Here is a 19392-nt window from a genome sequence, read left to right on the forward strand (position 1 = left end):
GCTCCTTAAAATAACAATGATAATGATAGTAATTGCAGTCAGCATGTTTCAAGGCTTACTCTGTGCAGGTACTTTGTGCAAAGTGTTTCCCATGCATTATCTCATGGAATCCTGACAATTACCTAGTAGGCACAGGTACTGTTATCCCCATTTTACAGATGAGAAAATTAAGTCTTGGAGGGCCAACTATTATTGTCATGGATCGAGGCCCTCCCCTGAGGAGACAGCAGAACCAGGCCCTAGCTGGGGTCTGACTGCCCTAACAGAGGCCAAACCCTATGCCATCCACCCCCTGATGGGAACCTAAGTCACTTCTGGGTCCTTAACATCCAGCGTTTGCTGGCCTGCCCAGGGCTGTGGGATGCGCTTATCTGTGCCACGGATGGGGATTCCTCACAGCCCTTTGAGGGTGCTCCCTGTCGCGTGGAATCCATCGCCCGCCCCACCACAGAGTGAATCTGTGGGATACCTACCAACACGCCCCCATGTCACCCCCAGACGCCACCCACAATGCGGTGCAGGGACCCCTGCCTTGCTCCACGGCCCCCATGGTGGAGTGGTTTGCACCCCACCCACTCCCCAGCAACCTGTCACTGGGCCTGTGAGGTCATTTCCAATTTGGGGGGATTACGGGGTTTATCTACTGGTCTGTCCTCTCTTTCTCACTTAACGATGTACCTTGGGAATATCCTCTGTCTCTGATCAGCTCAAATAAGACCATCGTGTCTCCCCTCCTGAAGGGGCCACTTTCTTATCCCCTCCATCAGTCACGCTGAGTGTGACTTTACGGGAGGACCCCTAGATGCCAGGGTGCCGCAGCCTTAGGCAAATGAGGTGCATACATACTGGTGGAGGAGGCGGCCCACCTCATTGCTACACTGCAAACTTCCCCGACACCCACCAGAGCGGGGGCAAGAAGTCAAGTGTCCCATCAAGCCTGTCGGTAGAAGTGGCTGGAAGCCAGGCGACCTGGTTTCTATATCCAGCTCTGCCTCTGACTCACTTTGATGGTGGATAAGTCCCTCTGGCTCCAGTTACCCTCTCTGTGAAATGGGCGTAATTATGCCTACTCCAGCATACTTAAAAGGAGGGCACGAGGATACGTGACGAGATGCTTCAGCCAGGTAGAAAACCACAGAGAATTTTCTAAAGGGTGATAAGCAAGATGATTTTAAGTTCCTCTTTTAAGAGGGACTCTTTTTTAAATAGCGAAATTATTTTAATAGGTATTAGGAGAATATGGCTAAACATCAAACTTATTTCCCAGATATGGCATTGCAGAGGACTCATAGTATTACTTAGGACAAGGCTGAATGTTTTTATGCCAAAAAAGTGAGTTCTGGTGTTGTTATACATTAAGTGAATAATGATACAAGTGCTCCAGCAAGTTAGCAAAAGTTGTGAGGGTGATGTTTGGGCAACACTGAACTAACAAGTGGGGGGAAAATAAAATCAAACTTACAAATTCTTATGTGAAACCCGTTTTAAGGATGTCTTTTGATTTAATGCAAACATATAGGACACAGTAAATCAGGTGTCAATAAACTTTTTCTGTAAAGTTAATTCTATTCCGTAGTAGTTAATAGTTTAGGTTTTGCTGGCCCCATATGTAGCAGATTCCTTTAAAAAAAAAAAAAAAACCAACTCTTTAAAAATGTAAAAACCATTCTTAGCCTCAGGTTCCATACAAAAACAGGCCTTGGGCTAGATTTTGAGCTGAAATTTGCAGATTCTTGCAGTAAATTAAGGAGCTAATGGAATGTAATAGCCACTAGGGCCCCCAAATACAGGTAAAACAACCTGAAGGGGACCCATGTATTAATGACTCTTATTTCTTTATTTATTTTAAGATTGTATTTATTTATTTGAGAGCAAGAGAGAGCATGAGCAGGGGGAGGGGCAGAAGGACAAACAGACTCCCTGCTGAGCAGGGAGCCTGATGTGGGGCTTGATCTCACAACCCTGAGATCATGACCTGAGGCGAAGTCAGACACTTAACTAACTGAGCCACCCAGGTGCCCCGACTCTTATTTATTAATAACATTAATGTTGTACTTACTTCCCCCATTCCAGTTGTAATGAACTCACGGATTTTTATGCATTTAATATGTTTCAATTAATTGCATTTTTTTTAAAAAGATGCTCAAACTCTCCCATCTTTGCCAGTGAGGACCCCTTCAAGGAGTCCTTTTGACCTACCCCAGTAGTCTTTGATACCTTCCTTTGCTTTCTGGTATGAGATATCCCAAGCTCAGCCTGTACATTTCCTGCACCAAAACTGGTATCTGCTGTTTTTCCAAAAAGCCCTGGTTCCTTTTTCGTCGGGAATGGTATTTAGAGACCAAAATCTGGGTGCCTGGAATGCACCTAATATTTGCATTTATAAATAGAAATGATGCCCAGGGTATGTCCTGGCCCGGAGAGATTCCAATCGCTCCCCTAAAAAACCCTCTTCACCGTCTCCAGCTTGGTACATTGAGCCCCATCCATGACTCCAATCCTGGCCAGGTGCTCGAGAACAATGAGTCAGTCATGTTCTGGGGCTGCCTACCCTAGTGGAGGCAGAAACATGAAAGATTTTTCAATAACCAGAGTCAAATCCATTTTCAGGCTAACCTTCAATTAACTATGAAAATCCAGCTACCCAGAACTCTTATTCCCTGATAACCTTGGATAATTGAGGTTTTACTGCAAAAAATAAGTACAGGGGATTTTAATGAAAGCATCTGACCTACAATTTACAGGGGTCACAAAGTCAGATGTGCACATAAGCCAAAGCAGGGAATTTTAAAAAATGAGTAAGATGAGCTGAGTATAAGAAAATAGGGAATTGGGGAGGATTTGGGGTGGGCCAGGGAGCATATGCTCCATCTTAAGGGGGTGCTGCCACTATTCAGTTCAGGCAGAATGTTGCCCCATGGGGACAACTGTCAGATATTTGTGATTTTTCAAAACATAAAGATAAATCTAGATTTTTGGGTTCCCGGTGGCTCAGTTGGTTAAGCGACTGCCTTCAGCTCAGGTCATGATCCCAGGGTCCTGGGATCAAGCCCCGCGTTGTTGGGCTCCCTGCTCAGCGGGGAGTCTGCTTCTCCCTCTGACCCTCCCCCCTCTCGTTCTCGCTTTCTCAAATAAATAAATAAAATATTTTTTAAAAAAGAAAAATTTAGGGCGCCTGGGTGGCTCAGTTGGTTAAGCGACTGCCTTCGGCTCAGGTCATGATCCTGGAGTCCCTGGATCGAGTCCCGCATCGGGCTCCCTGCTCGGCAGGGAGTCTGCTTCTCCCTCTGACCCTCCTCCCTCTCATGCTCTCTGTATCTCATTCTCTCTGTCTCAAATAAATAAATAAAATCTTTAAAAAAAAAAAAGAAAAATTTAGATTTTTAAGATGTGAACTCTCATAATTTTGAAACGGCAATGGATTTAAGTGTTTCGTTAGAACTTTAAATATGTTATGTACAACACATTATCTCCATTTTAAATATAGTGTTTGAAAAAATATAGTGTTTGATGAGTTTTTACAAATGTATACATCCAACTAACCACCATCTCACCCAAGATAAAGAACAGTTTCATCACCTCCCAAAAGTTCCCCCATGTGCTTTTCTAATCAATCCAGAACTTACCCCAGACCCAGGGAATCACTGATCTGCTTTCTGTCCCTAGAGATTAGTATGTCTTTTCTAGGGCTTCATATAAATGGAATCAGATGGTATGTACTCTGCCATGTCTTGCTTTTTAAACTCAGCACGTTTCCTTTTTTTTCTATCCACCCGTGTTGGTGTATGTATTAATAGTCGGTTCCTTTTTTTTGCTGAAGAATATCCCATTGTATGGATGTGCCACAATTCATTTATTCACCTGCCGGTGGCTGTTTGTCTTGTTTCCAGTTTGGGGTTATTAATGAATAAGCCTGCTGTGAATATCTATGTACAAGTCTTTGTGTGAACATGTTTCCATTCTCTTGGATAATTAAAAGTGGAATTGATAGGTCATATGATAAGTGTCCATTTAGCTTTCTGAGAAACTGCCGAACCATACCATTTTGCATCCCAGCCAGTAGGTAGGAGAGATCTAATGGCCCCACATCCTCGCTAACACTGGGAATTGTCCGTCCTTTAGGGGGTGGGAAATGCGGTCTCACTGCGGTTTTGATTTGCATTTCCCCATGACTAATGATGTTAAGCATCTTTTCATGTGCTCATGGGCCATTCATATATCTTCTTGTATGAAGCGTCTTTTCAAATCTTTTGCCCATTATTTTGTTAGGTTGGTTGTCTTCTTATTTGGTTGTAAGAATTCTTTATTCTGCATACGAATTCTTTGCAGACATATTATTACAAGTATTTTCTCTTAGTGTCCTGCTCTTCCGTTTTCTTAATGGTGTGTTTTGAAGAGCAGATTTTTATTTTACTATTTTAATAAAGTACAATTTATAGGTTTCTTTTTCCTTTCATGATTCATGACTTTAGTGTCCTATCTAAAAGAGCTTTGCCTACCCTAAGATTGCACAGATTTTCTCCTACACTTCTGGATGTTTTATAGTTTTAGCTCTCGTGTTTAGGTCTGTGTTCCATTTCAAGTTAATTTTTGTATAATGTGGGGTAAGAGTTGAGATTCACTTTTTCTTACATGGACCTCCATTCGTTCCAGCATCTCTTGGTGAAAAGACGATCCTTTCTGCATTGAATCAGCTTGGCACTCTGTAGATCTATGTCCTTCCTCTCTCTTCTATTCCATTGATCAAGATGTCCGTCATGACACCAATATCACACTGTTCTGATTATAGTACTTTATGGTAAGTCTTGATATCAGATAGTATATGCCCTTCAACTTTGTTCTTCCTTTTTTTTTTTTAAGATTTTATTTATTTATTTGACAGAGAGAGACACAGTGAGAGAGGGAACACAAGCAGGGGGAGTGGGAGAGGGAGAAGCAGGCTTCCCGTGGAGCAGGGAGCCCGACGTGGGGCTCGATCCCAGGACCCTGGGATCATGACCTGAGCCGAAGGCAGACACTTAACGACTGAGCCACCCAGGCGCCCCTGTTCTTCCTTTTCAAAACTGTTTTTTTTTTTTTCCCTATTGTAGTTCTTTTGCTTTTCCATATAAAATGTAGAATCAGCCTGTCAATTTCTGCAAAAAGTCTATGGGATTTTGATTAGGATTGAATCAACTCCAGAGATTAATTTGGGGTTGACATCTTAACAAAACTGAGTCTTATGACCCATGAACATGGTATATCTTTCCATTTCCAATTATTTTGAGTAATATTTTTTCTTTTTCTTTTTTTGAGAGAGGGAGAGAGAAGGGGTGGGGAGGGGCAGAGGGAGAGAGAGAATCGCAAGCAAGCTCCACACCCAGCTTGGAGCCCAACACTCGATCTCACAACCCTGAGATCATGACCTGAGCTGAAATCAAGAGTCGGACGCTTAACCAACTGAGCCTCTCAGGCGCCCCCTAATTTGAGTAATATATTTTTAAAAAACCACTAAGGATGCCAAGACAATTAAATGAGGGAAAGAATAGTCTTGCTGTTGGGACAAGTGGGTATCCACATGCCAGAGAATGAATTTGAACCCCTACCTCACCCCATATACAAAACTTAATTCAAATTAGGGGTGCCCAGCTGGCTCAGTTGGAGGAGCATGTGTCTCTTGATCTCCGGGTTGTGAGTTCGAGCCCCACGTTGGGTGTAGAGATTACTTAAATAAATAAAACTTTAAAAAATTAATTCAAATTGGGTCAAAGACCTAAATAGAAGAGGTAAAATTATAAAACCCTTAGAATAAATCAAAGGAATAAATCTTTGTGACCTTGGATTATGCAATGAATTCTTAGAGATGACACCAAAGCACAAGCAACCAAAGAAACAGACGAATTGGGCATCATCAAAATTAAAAACTTTTGTGCTTTAAATGAAGTGAAAAGATAACCCCAGAACAGAATATATTTGCAAATCCTATATCTGGTAAAGGACTTATATGGAATATATAAATAACTCCCACAACCTAATAATAAAAAGACAACCCAATTAAAATATGAGCAAAGCACCTGAATACATATTTTCCCAAAGATATATTGGCCGTATAATGGATATATTGGTCAAGAGCACGTGAAAAGATGGGCAACATCATTAGCTGTCGGGCAAATGCAAATAAAACCAGAATAAGATGCCCCTTCACTCCCACTAGTAAGGCAAGAATAATTTTTTTTTTTAATTGAATGATAACAAGCATTGGAAGAGGATGTGGAGAAACTGGAATCCTCATACACTGCTAGTGGATTTTGAAAATAGTGTAGCCACTTTGGAAAACAGTCTGTCAGTTCTTCAAAAGGTTAAACATAGAATTACTGTACGATTCAGTGGGTATATCCACTCCTAGGTATGTACCCAAGAGAAATGAAAACGTATGTCCACACAAAGACTTGTACGGGATTATTTATAGCAGTACTACTCAAACTAGCCAAAAAGTTAAAGCAATACCAATGTCCATCAACTGATCAATGGATAAATAAAATGTGATATATCCCATAATATGGAACATTATTTGACAATAAAAAGAAATGAAGTACTGATCCATGCTACAAGATGGATGAACCTGGATGTCTTTTAAGAAAGACATAATGCTACGTGAAAAAGACCAGTCACAAAAAAAAACACATTAGGTATGGTTCCATTTATATGAAAGGTCCAGAAGAGGCAAATCTATAGAGACAGATCCTGGGGCTGGGAATGGTGGAGGGAGAAATGAGGAGTGACCCTAATGGATACAGAGTTTCTCTGGGGGGAGATGAAAATGCTTTAAAATTTATTGGGATGGTGGAGTAATTCTGCGAATATACTAAAATCCACCGAATTCTACACTTTAAATGCATGAGTTATCTGGTACATGAATTATAGCTCCATAAAGCTGTTATTTTTAAATGAGAATTCTAAAAATGAATACTGTGCCCACAACAAAACCACTTTTGCAAACCCAAGGCAGCTCCTAGGGCATGAGTTGCAACCTCTCATTCAGAAGGTTTGGAAGAACAGACCATAGGAAGAGCATTTATGTGTCCCCTTGTCAAGATAATAGGTAAAGACACACACCTGTGTTTCCAATTGTCCTCCCACCAAGAGACTGAGTCAAATCTCAGGACAAACTTGTCTCTGAAAGCAAGTGTGTGTTTCCTCTTTTAAGAAAGCAGAATCAGTTGTACACACCCTTCACTGTTGTATTTGAGGCCAGGAACATTTACCACCAGTGTGGGCCAAGGTGTTGACGCAGTCGGGGACTCTCCGAAGCATGACCACTGTTCCCGAGTCCATGAGTGGACTCAATCTCCCCTTGGCTTGTTTGGGTTGGTTTAAGCCTTAAGCGGAGTTAAACCTTTCTACCAAATACAGACCATCTATCACCTGGGCGGTGAAATCTGATGGGAACAACATAAAGTTGTTTGTAGCACTGACTGATTTGTACTTGGTTAATGGCCCAAGGGACCGAACGAGGTAGGAGATAAGCCGGTACTCCACCAACTTCTGTTACTCATCTAGGTCTGTCGCGGTGTTTGCTGCGTGGTAGACTTGTTCACTGGATATTTTTCTTTAAGCACATTTCCCATTTTTTTTACTTAAGTGTATTTGTGAACGGAAAGCAAAGGCCAGTATCTCTTGCCATGAATAGGAGATCCCTCTTAAAAAGAAACCCAGTGAGGGCGACTGGGTGGCTCAGTTGGTTAAACACCTGCCTTTGGCTTGGGTCATGATCCCGGGGTCCTGGGATCGAGTCCCGCATCGGGCTCCCTGCTCAGCGGGGAGTCTGTTTCTCCCTCTGCCCCTCCCTCCGCCCACTCATGCTCGCTCGCTCTCTCTCCTCTCAAATAAATAAATAAAATCTTTACAAAAAAAAAAAAAAACCAATGAAAACAGAATGATGTGAATTCCAACTAGATACTGTTGCCTGGTAAAGTTCTGAGCCTGAGGCCTCATGGTTAATCTGGGAGATAAGCAGGGGTTAAATAGATGCTCAGGACCTGTCTGTACCAAGCCGACTTTCTCCTTGGCTGAACCAGAATGATTAAATGAGAATGGCAAAGGGGAGACATCAGAGAGGCCCTTTGTCTGGTTCTTCCGTGGCAGTTTATTGGAGCCTCATGTGCTTCTCACCTATTAGGCCTTGGGGTGCTAGACTATAAAGACAGACAAAGCCCCAGTTCTTCCCAAGTTTTGTAGTAGTGGATAATAATGTCTAAGAATGAAATAACACACGCACCACCTTGCAGTGCCCCAATCATGGTAAACACGTAGTGCTTTGATGGTGCCCTTGGAGCTGTTATTACTATGATCACTGTAACTTTACTTTCCCAGAGCAGGGAATGGGCCATCTAGGGAAAGATGGGAGTTGGGTTAATCTGTGAACGTCCTTCTTAGAGCCATGATGGCCTGAGCAGGCACAGGGAGCTTGATTTCCATCAGCGAGCAGAGGCATTGGAGGGGAAAGCCTTTAATGCTTTGGCAAGGACGGTGGGGGATATTACTGTGTCAGAAAATTAGGTCAGCAGTGAACATGCTTGAGCAAGTTTAAGATCTCTGTTTAGATATGAAGGTCTGGCATTATCCATTTAGCTATTCTGTGGAATTCCAGGCACTGTGCTGGGCTTGTCAGGAATACAGAGCCGCTACTCTCAGAGGGCTTATGATCTCATCAGAATGAGAGGCCATAGCCAGAAGTGGGTATGACACAGGGTAGAATGAGGTGAATTTCTTTTTAAGATTCTAATGGCTGCAAATGACAGATACCCAATTTGCATCACCATAAGTAAGAAAGAAGAGTATTGATTCTTGTATCTGCTGAGTCCAGGAATAAATGGCTTCAGGAGTGGCTGGATCCAGGTGTTCAAATGTCAGAAATCACTCTCTCCATCTTGTGGCCCTGCTTTCCTCTGTTGGCTTTAATTCTCAGGCAGTCTCCCTATTTGTGGCACCAAATACCACCAGCTTAGTAGTCTTTGTTTAAAAAGGAGTCTCTGCCTCAGTTAGACCGGCATAAAGTCATAGAATTGAGTCTCAACAATCCACACGGGGGTTAATGTGAGCACCCCTCAGACTAGGGGCAGAGCCAACCTGGCAGCTCACACCAACTGAGACTGGGGGAGGGGCAATTTCCCTGAGGACACACAGAGCGGGAGGGGAGAGGGGTGAAGAACGCTGGACCAGTAGGCATTGCACTGCCCACCACAGTGCTCCCCGAAAGGGAACGGCTCTGAGAGGAGGGTGAGGGTCCTTCCAGCCAGGGAGTCAGGACAGCTGCAAGAAGGAGGTGGCCTTTGGCTGGCCCCGGCTCCCGGGATAGAGCTGGGGTGCTCCAGCAGCAGGTTCCTTCTCTGTCTCAGGAGAGGGAGGGAGGAAACAGGTACTGCCTGAGAAGCCATCATGGGCCAGGCTCTGTGACACATCTCTGGGTTCCTCTTCACAAGAACCCTGTCCCCTCATGCAGGTGAGGAACAGAGTCTCAGAAAGAAGGATTAAACATTCCTCGACAACCCACAGCTAGCCCCCGATGTGTCCGGACCCACCCTTACCCCATTCCAGCCCGTGTCTTTCCAGACGGTGGACTGGATGGCATCACGCCTCCACGCCTCCAAATCCTAACCCACGAGGTCCTGCTCACCTCTCCAGGCTCCCTCCTCCCGCGTCCCCTCCACCTGAGTGCCCCCCTCCGCTCCTCTTTCCCTAGTTAACTCTGTGTCCTTTAACTCAGCTTCTCCGGGGATTCTCAGAACTGGGGTGGGGGTGGGGGGTGCCAGGCATTCATCCACACGCTACATATTTTCATTCGGTCTTCACAACAACTTCTGAGGGAGACGCATTATTATCCCCATTACAGACCAGGACACTGGGGCACCGGGAAAGTGACTGGCTCAAAGTCACACAGCTAGAAAGTGGTGGGGCTGAGATTCAAAGCAGACATTTCACCTCCAGAGTCCTGGCTCTTCACCACCACCCTTTCAGGGTCCCACCCCTTCCTACCATGTTTCATAACTATGCATTTTGGATGGACTATTTGAAGAACATCCGTCTCGCCCGCCAATAGCTTGTAATGAAGGTAGCTGATGGGGCACTTGGGTGGCTCTGTCGATTAAGTTTTGGACTCCTGATTTCGGCTCAGGTCATGGTTTCAGGGTTGTGAGATCGAGCTTCACGTTGGGCTCTGTACTGGGTGTGAGGCCTGCTTGAGATTCTCTCTCTCCCTCTCCCTCTGTCCCTCCCACCCCCACTCACCCAAGCGCTCTCTCTCTCTAAAAAATATATTAATTAAAAATAAAATAAATAAAAATAATAAAAATAAAATAAAACATAAATAAAAGTAGCCGACATATTGGGCACTTAGTCTGAGCTAGGCACTGTATTTAGCACGTTTTGTGCATCAGGTACCTAGTTTCACCCTCTCAGCAATTCTGTAAATGAGGTACAATTATCCCCACTTTACAGATGGAGTACCTAAGGAGTTGGGAGTTTAAGTAACTTGTCCACTAGGCTAAAAATTCCCAGAGGGCAGAAACCTTGTTTGTTTTGCCCACCATTGAGTCCAGAGGAACTAATTCAGTGCCTGGCATACAGTAGGCATTCAATAAATGCTTTTTGGTTGGATGCGTGGAGGATAGATGGCAGGAAGGGAAGGGAGGGAGAGAAGGAGGAGAGGGAGGGAAGGAGGGGAGGGAGGGACGGGGAAGGGGATAAGGAGGGAAGGGGAAGGGGGTAAGGAAGGGGAAAGAGGGAGGAGAGGGAAAGAAGAGGGGAGGGAGAGAAGGAGGAGAGGGAGGGAAAGAGGAGGAAGGGATTGGGAAGGGGGAAGGGAGGGAAAGGAGGAGGGGGGAGGGGCACGGAAGGAAGGCGAGGGAAAGGGAGGGAAGGAGGGGAGAGAGGGATGGGGAAGAGGGTTGGGAGAGAAGGGGAAGGGGCAGGGAAGGGGAGGGAGGGGAAGGGGGGGAAGAAGAGAAAGGAGGAGAGAGCAAGCTGGGGAGGGAGGCTGGGATGGGCGGCGCCGGCTGCCTGTGTCGGGTGCCCAGGCTCTAGCCCGGACCGGGACGGGACCGCCTGGGCCGCGGGCCGCGCGCTGAATCTGGTTGCGGGGTGTCGGGGTGTCCGCGCAGGCGCCGCGATGCACCTGAAGAAGTACCTGCGGAAGTGCCTGCACCGGCTGCAGAAGGGCCCGGGCTACACGTACAAGGAGCTGCTGGTGTGGTACTGCAACAACACCAACACCCACGGCCCCAAGCGCATCATCTGCGAGGGGCCCAAGAAGAAGGCCATGTGGTTCCTGATCACGCTGCTCTTCACCTCCCTGGTCTGCTGGCAGTGGGGCGTCTTCATCAGGACTTACCTGAGCTGGGAGGTCAGCGTGTCGCTCTCCATCGGTTTCAAGACCATGGACTTCCCCGCCGTCACCATCTGCAATGCCAGCCCCTTCCAGTAGGTGGTCCCTGGACTGCGGAGCTGACTCTCCCCGCCTCCCCGCCTCCCTCCCTCCCTCCCTCTCTCCCGTCCCCCTTATTTCTCTCCCTCCCTCCCTGCCGCCTCTCCTACTCTCCCTCCCTCCCTTCCCTTCCCTCCCTCTCTCCATCTCTTCCCCTCCCTCTCTCTGTCCTCCCCCTCCCTTCCTCCCCCTCCCTCTTTCTCTCTCCCTCCCTCTCCCCCCTTCCCTTCTCTTCATTTTCCTTTTCTTTCCTTCCATCCTCCCCTTCCCTCCTTTTTCTCCTTCTCTCTTTCTTTCCCTGTTTGCGTCATCCCTTTGCAGCAAGTACCTTTCAAAATTCATAAACTTCCTAGGGACACCGGGCTGATCAGTCAGCAGAGCATGCAACTCTCGATCGAGGGGTTGTAAGTTTGAATTAATTATAATCGCGATGATAAAAATATGTATATAGCAATAGTACATCAAGGGCTGATAAATTGCCAGGCAGTATGTCCAGTGCTTTTTGGTTGATTTATGTAATTCTAATCCACACAACCACCCTAGGGGTGGGCATAACTGTATTAGCCCCAATTTATGGGTGGGGAAATGGAGATTGAGAGATTAGGGAACTTGCCCAGAGACACACAGCAAACAACTGTGGCATCAGAACCCAGGCCTGATCTGACTCCAGAGTTGCCACCGTGCAACCACGTGCTGGCAAGGCCTCTGAAAGGGACATGCCGGGACCGACCTAGCCAGGGTTGGGGAGGGGCAGGGGTCAGTTAGAGGAGAACAAGGCATAAGCAGAAGCGAGCTAGGTGGGATGCAGAGTGGCCCCCCAAGTGGAGGACAGCTGCCGCGGCCCTGGAACGAGACAGAGTCTGGTGCTTTCAAGGAACTGCAGAAGGGCCAGCGTGGCTGAGTCACAGGGAACATTCTTGTCCAAAAGAAGGTCCTGGAAGGGAATTCTTACTTCCTGATTACATGTCTAGTGATCAGAAAGTCCTTTCTTTTTTTTTTTTTTTAAGATTTTATTTATTTGAGAGAGAGAATGAGAGAGAGCACATGAGAGGGGGGAGGGTCAGAGGGAGAAGCAGACTCCCTGCCGAGCAGGGAGCCTGATGCGGGACTCAATCCAGGGACTCCAGGATCATGACCTGAGCCAAAGGCAGTCGCTTAACCAACTGAGCCACCCAGGCGCCCATAGAAAGTCCCTTCTTTCTAGTAATCGGGCTCCTGCCTGCTTGGGGCCACTCCAGAGAACCCGTAGTCATCATAGTACAACACCGCCCTGGACAGGCACGGTTCTTGGTGCTGGAGAGACCTCACCTCACCTATAGCCCTCCAGGGTAAATAATCCCCCCATTTTGTAGACGAGAGAACAGAGCCTCAGAGATGCTAACTTGCCCCAGGGGTCACACGGATACCAAGTGGCATGGCAGGATTCGAACCCAGACCTCAGGCCATGACCCACCTTGCTTGACAGCAGTGTGGACATCCGGGCTAACCTAGCAGCCCGCATCCCCATAGCCCACCGCCCTCCCCGAGCCCTCCTCTTGCTGTGTACACACAGGTGGCTGGTTTCATGGTCCGGGGACAGGAGGTGTCCACAGCTGAAGCCGATCTCAGCTCGGGCCGCTGTACCCCTTTGTACCAGGACGTGGATATGTGGCCAGGCGTTAACACTCACTCCCTGGTCTGGACACATTTCTGCCAGAGTGACCGGTCACCATTTCCAATACGGGAGCCTCTGGAGGCTGCGAGAAGCTGCTGGAGCCCAGCCCCACACTCTCACCCTCCTTCTCCCTCCTGAAACTGGACCCTTTTCCCAGAGTCGCTGCTGGAGAATTGGAACCAGGAGCGGTTAGGAGTCTTCCTCCTTAGAATTTGAACTTCATAAGGAAAGGGACCCCATGTGTCTTGTTCGCTATCATATCCTCTGTGCTTTGCACACTGCCTGGCGCCTAGTAGGCGCTCACTGCATACTCGGTGGATGAAGAAGTGAGTGGGTGGGTAGAAGGAGTCATGGATGCCTGGGCGGGTGGGTAGAGAGGCAGGGGGCTTGGACAGAACACTCTCCTCACACGTGGTGGCTGGCAGCCACGCTGGGGTAGGGGGGACCCCAGACTGCGGTTGCCCTCTGCCCCTCAGCTGCCCTTGCCCCCCTGACTGGCCCCCTCCCCACCCAGGTATTCCAAAGTCAAGCATTTGCTGAAGGATCTGGATGAGCTCATGGAAGCGGTCCTGGAGAGGATCCTGGCTCCCGAGCAGAGCTACGCCAACGCCACTAGGACCCTGAACTTCACCATCTGGAACGACACGCCGCTGGTTCTGATCGACGAGCGGAAGCCCAGCCGCCCGGTGGTCCTTGACCTCCTTGGGGATGTCCACAATGGCTCAGCAAGCAGCAGCTCAGCGCCAGGAAGGACCTGCACTGCCCAGGGGTGCAAAGTGGCCATGAGACTAGTAAGTGGGCCCCGGGCACACATCGAGCAACAGACCCTTCCCAGGGAGGCTGATGGGATTTTCTTTCCTTTAATAATCTGGGTCTTGCTGGGGGAAAGGCAGGCTAGAAGCCAGTGCCAATTTTGTATGTTTACAAAGCTTTTTTTTTTTTTTTTTAATAGCGCTGGTATGTTAGTCAAGACACTATTGGATGCGAGTGACCCAGGTCAAACTAGCTTAAGCAAAACAAGGAATTCACTGGCTCACATACTGAGAAGTCCAGGGGTAGAATGGGTTCAGGGATTCAAATGCTGCCATCAGGACCCTAACTCACTCCATTTTTGTTCAGCTTTTCTCCCAGTTAACCTCACTCTCTGGCAGGCTCTCTCCATGAAGAAGGTCTTGGCAATGCCAGACATACACCCCATCAGCTCAGTACTCTCCCCCGAGAAACAGAACTGCTGTTCCCCAATAGTCTCAGCGAAAGTCCTGGGACCGACCCATCGGGTCACATGCTCACCCCTCAACCAATCACCGTGCGCCGGAGAATGGGCTCTCATGATTGGCCAGTCCTGGGTCATGCACCCTGGAGCTGGGTTGACATCAGCCTCTACCACGTGGACCCAGTGAGGGGGCGAAAGGGTGCTTTCCTGAAGAAGGAATTAAGTCTTGCTATCAAAAGACAAGAGCATAAATACCGGGGAGGTGAAAACCCACAGCCTTGCAGTGCCGTCCGATGCCAGAGCGTAACCGCCCTGCGCCGGGATGCTGCGATGGCCCCCACTCTTGGGGAAGCGGAACGGGCCTAGGAATCTGTATTGTTAGCAGCCTCCCTGGTGATTCGGATGGTCACCCTTGGGTGGGGGCCTCCACCGGGTCGGGGCTCCCCCTACATCTCCGAAAAACCAGCGAAAAGTCCGAGGCTCCAGAGGCCCCGTGCCCTCTCTGACCCAGTGCCCTACTGGTTTTTAGCGTTACCCGGCCTCCCGTGTCTGGCTCCTCATCTGTGAGCAGGCTCGTTCCGGGGGGCTGCCCCGGATCTCGGGGTCAAGCCCTGTGTGTGCGCACGCGGTGCTTGCTGTGTGTGTGTGTGTGTGTGTGTGTGCGCGCGGGTGTGCACGTGTGGTGGGGAGGAGGGTCTGCTGGCCTCAGTTTCCTCCCAATGATGGAGTAGGGTTGCTGTACGAAGCGAATGCGGTAATAGCCCTCAGAACAGAGCCTGGGACAGAGTGAGTGTTAAGTATTATCATCATCTCCCTAAGGAGAGACGAGGAGACCTCCAGGAATGGGCCTGAGGACAGTGCCCCCGGCCAGCCCTGGGGAAAGCAGTCTCACAATGCGGAGAAGCTCCTCCCGGCCCCCGGGGTTCCAGAAGGAAGGCCCACTGTGAGCGCTGACAGAGGCAGAGTGGCTGAGGCCAGAGGCCTGGGGCCGCCACAGTGCTGTGTCTGCACGGTGACCTGGGTGTCATGGTGGGCCGGCTGTTGGGGGGGGGATGGCTGCGGCCCTCACAGGGCTCAGGCTGACAAGGCCCAGCTCCTTCCCCCAGCGAGGGAGAGGGAGCCTTGAGCCTCGAGTCCTTCATGGTCCACACGGCCTCCAGGGAGCTGCCTCTGGAAGTCTTCGAGGAGGCCGGCAAAGGAGTCAGGGGAGTTGGAGGGTCCAGGTGCGTCTGTCTGTGTGGCCACAGGAGCGTGAATGTGGATCAGCTAGGTATGTGCGCCGGGAGAAAGTTTGGATATGGGTGTGTGTGGTTGTGACCATGACATCGTGTGGCTGTGAATGTCAGGAGGTGGGCGTGTGCGTGTGTGTGAGTGTATTTGCTCATGCATAAGACTAGTATAGGGGTGGCTGGCGACCGTGTGTGAGACCTAGTGACCCAGCAGCCATGTGTGAGGGGACAGCCCCTGAGCCCTGTGAGCGTGGGGTGAACACATTCTCCACCGGCTCAGCAGCCGCTAGCCCCGGCACCGGGGTGCCACCAGGGGAAGGGCAGCTGGCCCTTGGGGACAGTGGCGGGGGTGGCCAGCACGCCCTGTGCCCACCAGAACCCCACTCGGCTTCCACAGTGCCGCCTCAACGGGACCGTGTGCACTTTCCGGAATTTCACCAGCGCCACCCAGGCCCTGATGGAGTGGTACCTCCTGCAGGCCACCAACATCTTCTCGCAAGTGCCCAGGCACAAGCTGGTGGAGATGGGCTACCCCGCCGAGCGGCTGATCCTGGCCTGCCTGTTCGGGCCCGAGCCCTGCAACTACAGGTGAGAGCCGCCCCTGGCCCGGCTGGCCTGCCCTCCCCACCCCCCGATCACAGCCCCGCGCGGCCACGGACCAGCAGCGTGTCCTATGCCTCGGGGTCTCTGGTCGGATCTCCTGGGGCAGAGCCTGAGACAGGGATGTGTGGAGGGCCCATGATGCACGGAGGGACTCGCTTTAGGACACGTCTGTAAAGGAAAGCGGATGGGGAAGGAGGAAAGAGCTCAGTGTGGCCGTGGTCTCTCAGGCGACGTCTCAGCATCCAGAGCATCAGCCACACCACAGGATTGTCCTCCTGAGGGGCCAGCCCTTTGTCCCGGCTGCATCAGTACCTCGTGGGGGGTGGGCTGGGGTCCCCTCACTTCCCAGGCAAGGGGGCTGCAGGGGGGGCGGGTGGGAGCTGTTCGCCCCCCACAGCCAGCGGGCACCCCAGCACCTCCTGCCCTGGTTCTCATCCCAGACCATCCGGCCGCCGCCTCTGCTTCCCAGGAGCGGGGCTGAGTTGGCTCAGCTGGGCACTTAGAACGGGGCCCTGGGAGTGTTCGCTGGCATCCCTGACAACCCCCAAGGTGGACAGGATGGCAGACTGAGAATAATGTTCACCCCAAAAGCCTGCGCCTCCTTCACCCTCCCCCCCCCCCGCTGCTGACACCCCCAGCCCCGGGCCCTAGCGTCTCTGGGGCGGGACCGCCGCCTGGAGGCTGGGCCCACGCAGAGCCGCGGCGGCAGGGCCTCGGGGTGTGCGGGGCCCACGCGGGCTGGTGTCCTGTTGGTCCGGGGCTCCATGGTCTCGCACTTCGGGCCCCTGAAGTCCCCGGAGTCCTGCCACGTCTCATGAGTGACAGGCTTCCCGTGTCACCCTCCCAGGGACGGTGCCTGAGCCCTGAGCTCCCTCCACCCATGAGCCTTCAGGAAGCTCTAGTGAGAGTCTGCTGAACGCCGCAGGGACCCTGTGTCCCCCAAAACGCACAGGGGCGGGCACTGTGCAGGCCATGTCAGGAAATCCAGGGCCCCCCGCCAGAGGAGCTGCACACCTGGCCGCCCGCGTGGCGTGAGCTGGAAAGGTGTGGCCGCAGGTGGAAAAGCACAGGCTAGTGCCCCTGCTGACGGGACGCGTCCTGCCGTCGGTGGCGGCATGGCTGGCTGCCAACCCCTCGCTCTCAGCCGGTGGCCTTTGCTCAGCACATCCCTGGCCAGACGCTCCTGGTGGCCCTCCCAGAAGGCTGCAGGCAGCCCATGCACCGGTGTGTCACATCCGCGCCGTCACCTTTGCCCCCTCGGCTGGAGAGAGAGAGGTCAGGCTCTGCCTTCAAGCCTGGAGCCCGACTGCTCAGCGAGAAGAGCCCTGGCTGGGGGGCTGGGGGTTAGGTGGGAGCCGCCCACGATCTTCTGACACCGGGACCCCGCTCAGGGCCCAGGGACCTGACGGTAGATCCCCGCAGACCCTAACGGACCCCCCCTTTCCCACCGAACCCCCAGCCCCCCAGCCAGGGCTCTTCTCACTGAGCAGTCGGGCTGGGGTCCCCCAAAGAGAAGCGGAGGAGCTGTTAGCAGAGAAGGGGGAACGGATGGCGTTGGGCAGGCAAAACACCCAGCGTCGGCCACGCCGCTTCTGTGGTGTGGCTGTGGCTGGGGAGTAACTCTAGCGAGGGGGTCAAGGCTGGGCTGTGCGGTTAGACCCCCGGGTTCAAATCCTTGCCCTGTCTTACAAGCCGTGTGACCCTAAACAAGTTTAACCTCGATGGGCCTCGGTTTTCCTCTTCTGTGAAATGGGGTAATAACATGCCTACCTGGCTGGGTTATTGTGAGTGTTCAGTGAGGTGATATGCCGACAGAGTGCCGGCCTCAATAAATAATAGTTAGTATTATCATTAAACCCACATTTGATAAGGAACTCATTATTCAATAATAATGCTAACATGTATTGAGCCCTGCTGATGTGTCAGATGCTATTCTTAGCACTTCACAGATATAAAATTCATTTAACCCTGGCCACAAGCCCATGAGAAAGGTACTCTTATGTCACCCCATTCTGTAGGAGGCAACCAAGGCCCAGAGAGGTTCAGCGACGTCTCTGAGGTCACACAGCTGGTGAGCAGCTGTGCTGGCAGTCTCAGCCACCAGAAAACCAAAGCATCATCTTCCCTCCCCACCCATGTCTCCCGAGCCTGTTCTTTGTCACCTGCCTTCCTGAGTCAGCCTCAGACCCGGGGCCAGAGGACACGGGCCTCCCTCGGCCCTCCCAGCGCCGGGCTCCAAACACTACGTCCCCGCTTCCGCACTGTCCTTCTGACTCCATCCTCTGTCCCTCGCCCATGGCGAAGGCTCAAGAAGCAGCAGCTGTAATTAGGGAAAAAGGAGCCACACTTGGACCCTGATGCCAAACTGCCTGGATTTGGATGCCAGCTCTGTGGGCTGTTGGGCACGCTTCTTGGCCTCTCTGGGCCTCAGTATTCTCATCTGGAAAATGGGGATCGTGACATGGCCTCATAGGGCTATCGTGGGGATGGAAGGACATATATGGTGTGTTACGGAAAGTCCTTGATTTGGGTTTATACAGATAAGATGGGTTTAGGGGAAGAATAGCACAAAGGTGAGGTGTCCTCCTCATCACATCGTACGCCGGGAGGGACACCACCTGGGATGTTGACCTTCCTCACTTGGTTACGGGGCAGGGGAGGGGGGGACAGCCTTCTTCATCACGAGGTAACCATCTTCCCTTCCATGTGGAAGGAGTCGCGAAGTTGAGCCCACACTCTAGGGGGGACTCGGGGACAGGGGGCCTCGGCTCCTGGTCTCCCGGAGACAGGAATACAGACTATTTGGAAATCTTCTGTGGGGAAGAGTCCCTCCTCTCTGTTCCTTCATGTTATTCAGTCATTTGTACTGGCACGGACTTGTGTATATTTGGGTTGTAATCGCATCCCACGTTATTTATTTTCTTATTTATTTATTCTTATTTTTTTATTCTTATGTTAATCCCCATACATTACATCATTAGTTTTAGATGAAGTGTTCCATGATTCATTGTTTGTGCATAACACCCAGTGCTCCATGCAGAATGTGCCCTCCTCAATACCCACCACCAGGCTAACCCATCCTCCCACCCCCCTCCCCCCACGTTATTTATTTTCTTACATTCTTCCAGCTCTGGCCAGTAGCAGCTCCTCGCATCGGGCTCCTGTGTCTCTTTGACATGTCCCCATCTCTCTCTCTCTCTCTCTTTTTTTTTTTTGACTACTTCCTTTCTGG

At 50.5% G+C, this 19392-nt stretch overlaps 1 protein-coding gene across 1 annotated transcript in view; it reads left to right on the forward strand.

Annotated features, from left to right (window-relative positions):
• The window catches only part of SCNN1B (sodium channel epithelial 1 subunit beta), a 55821-nt gene that overhangs the window by 22979 nt on the left and 13450 nt on the right, over window positions 1–19392 (forward strand). The window contains exons 2-4 of the mRNA XM_021686845.1: window positions 11139–11457; window positions 13630–13906; window positions 15955–16145. Coding sequence (XP_021542520.1) covers window positions 11147–11457; window positions 13630–13906; window positions 15955–16145 — 779 coding nt within the window. The 5' untranslated portion in view covers window positions 11139–11146. The remainder of the gene's footprint in view (window positions 1–11138; window positions 11458–13629; window positions 13907–15954; window positions 16146–19392) is intronic.

This window comes from Neomonachus schauinslandi, chromosome 5, assembly GCF_002201575.2.
Source record: "Neomonachus schauinslandi chromosome 5, ASM220157v2, whole genome shotgun sequence".
Classification (NCBI taxonomy): domain Eukaryota; kingdom Metazoa; phylum Chordata; class Mammalia; order Carnivora; family Phocidae; genus Neomonachus; species Neomonachus schauinslandi.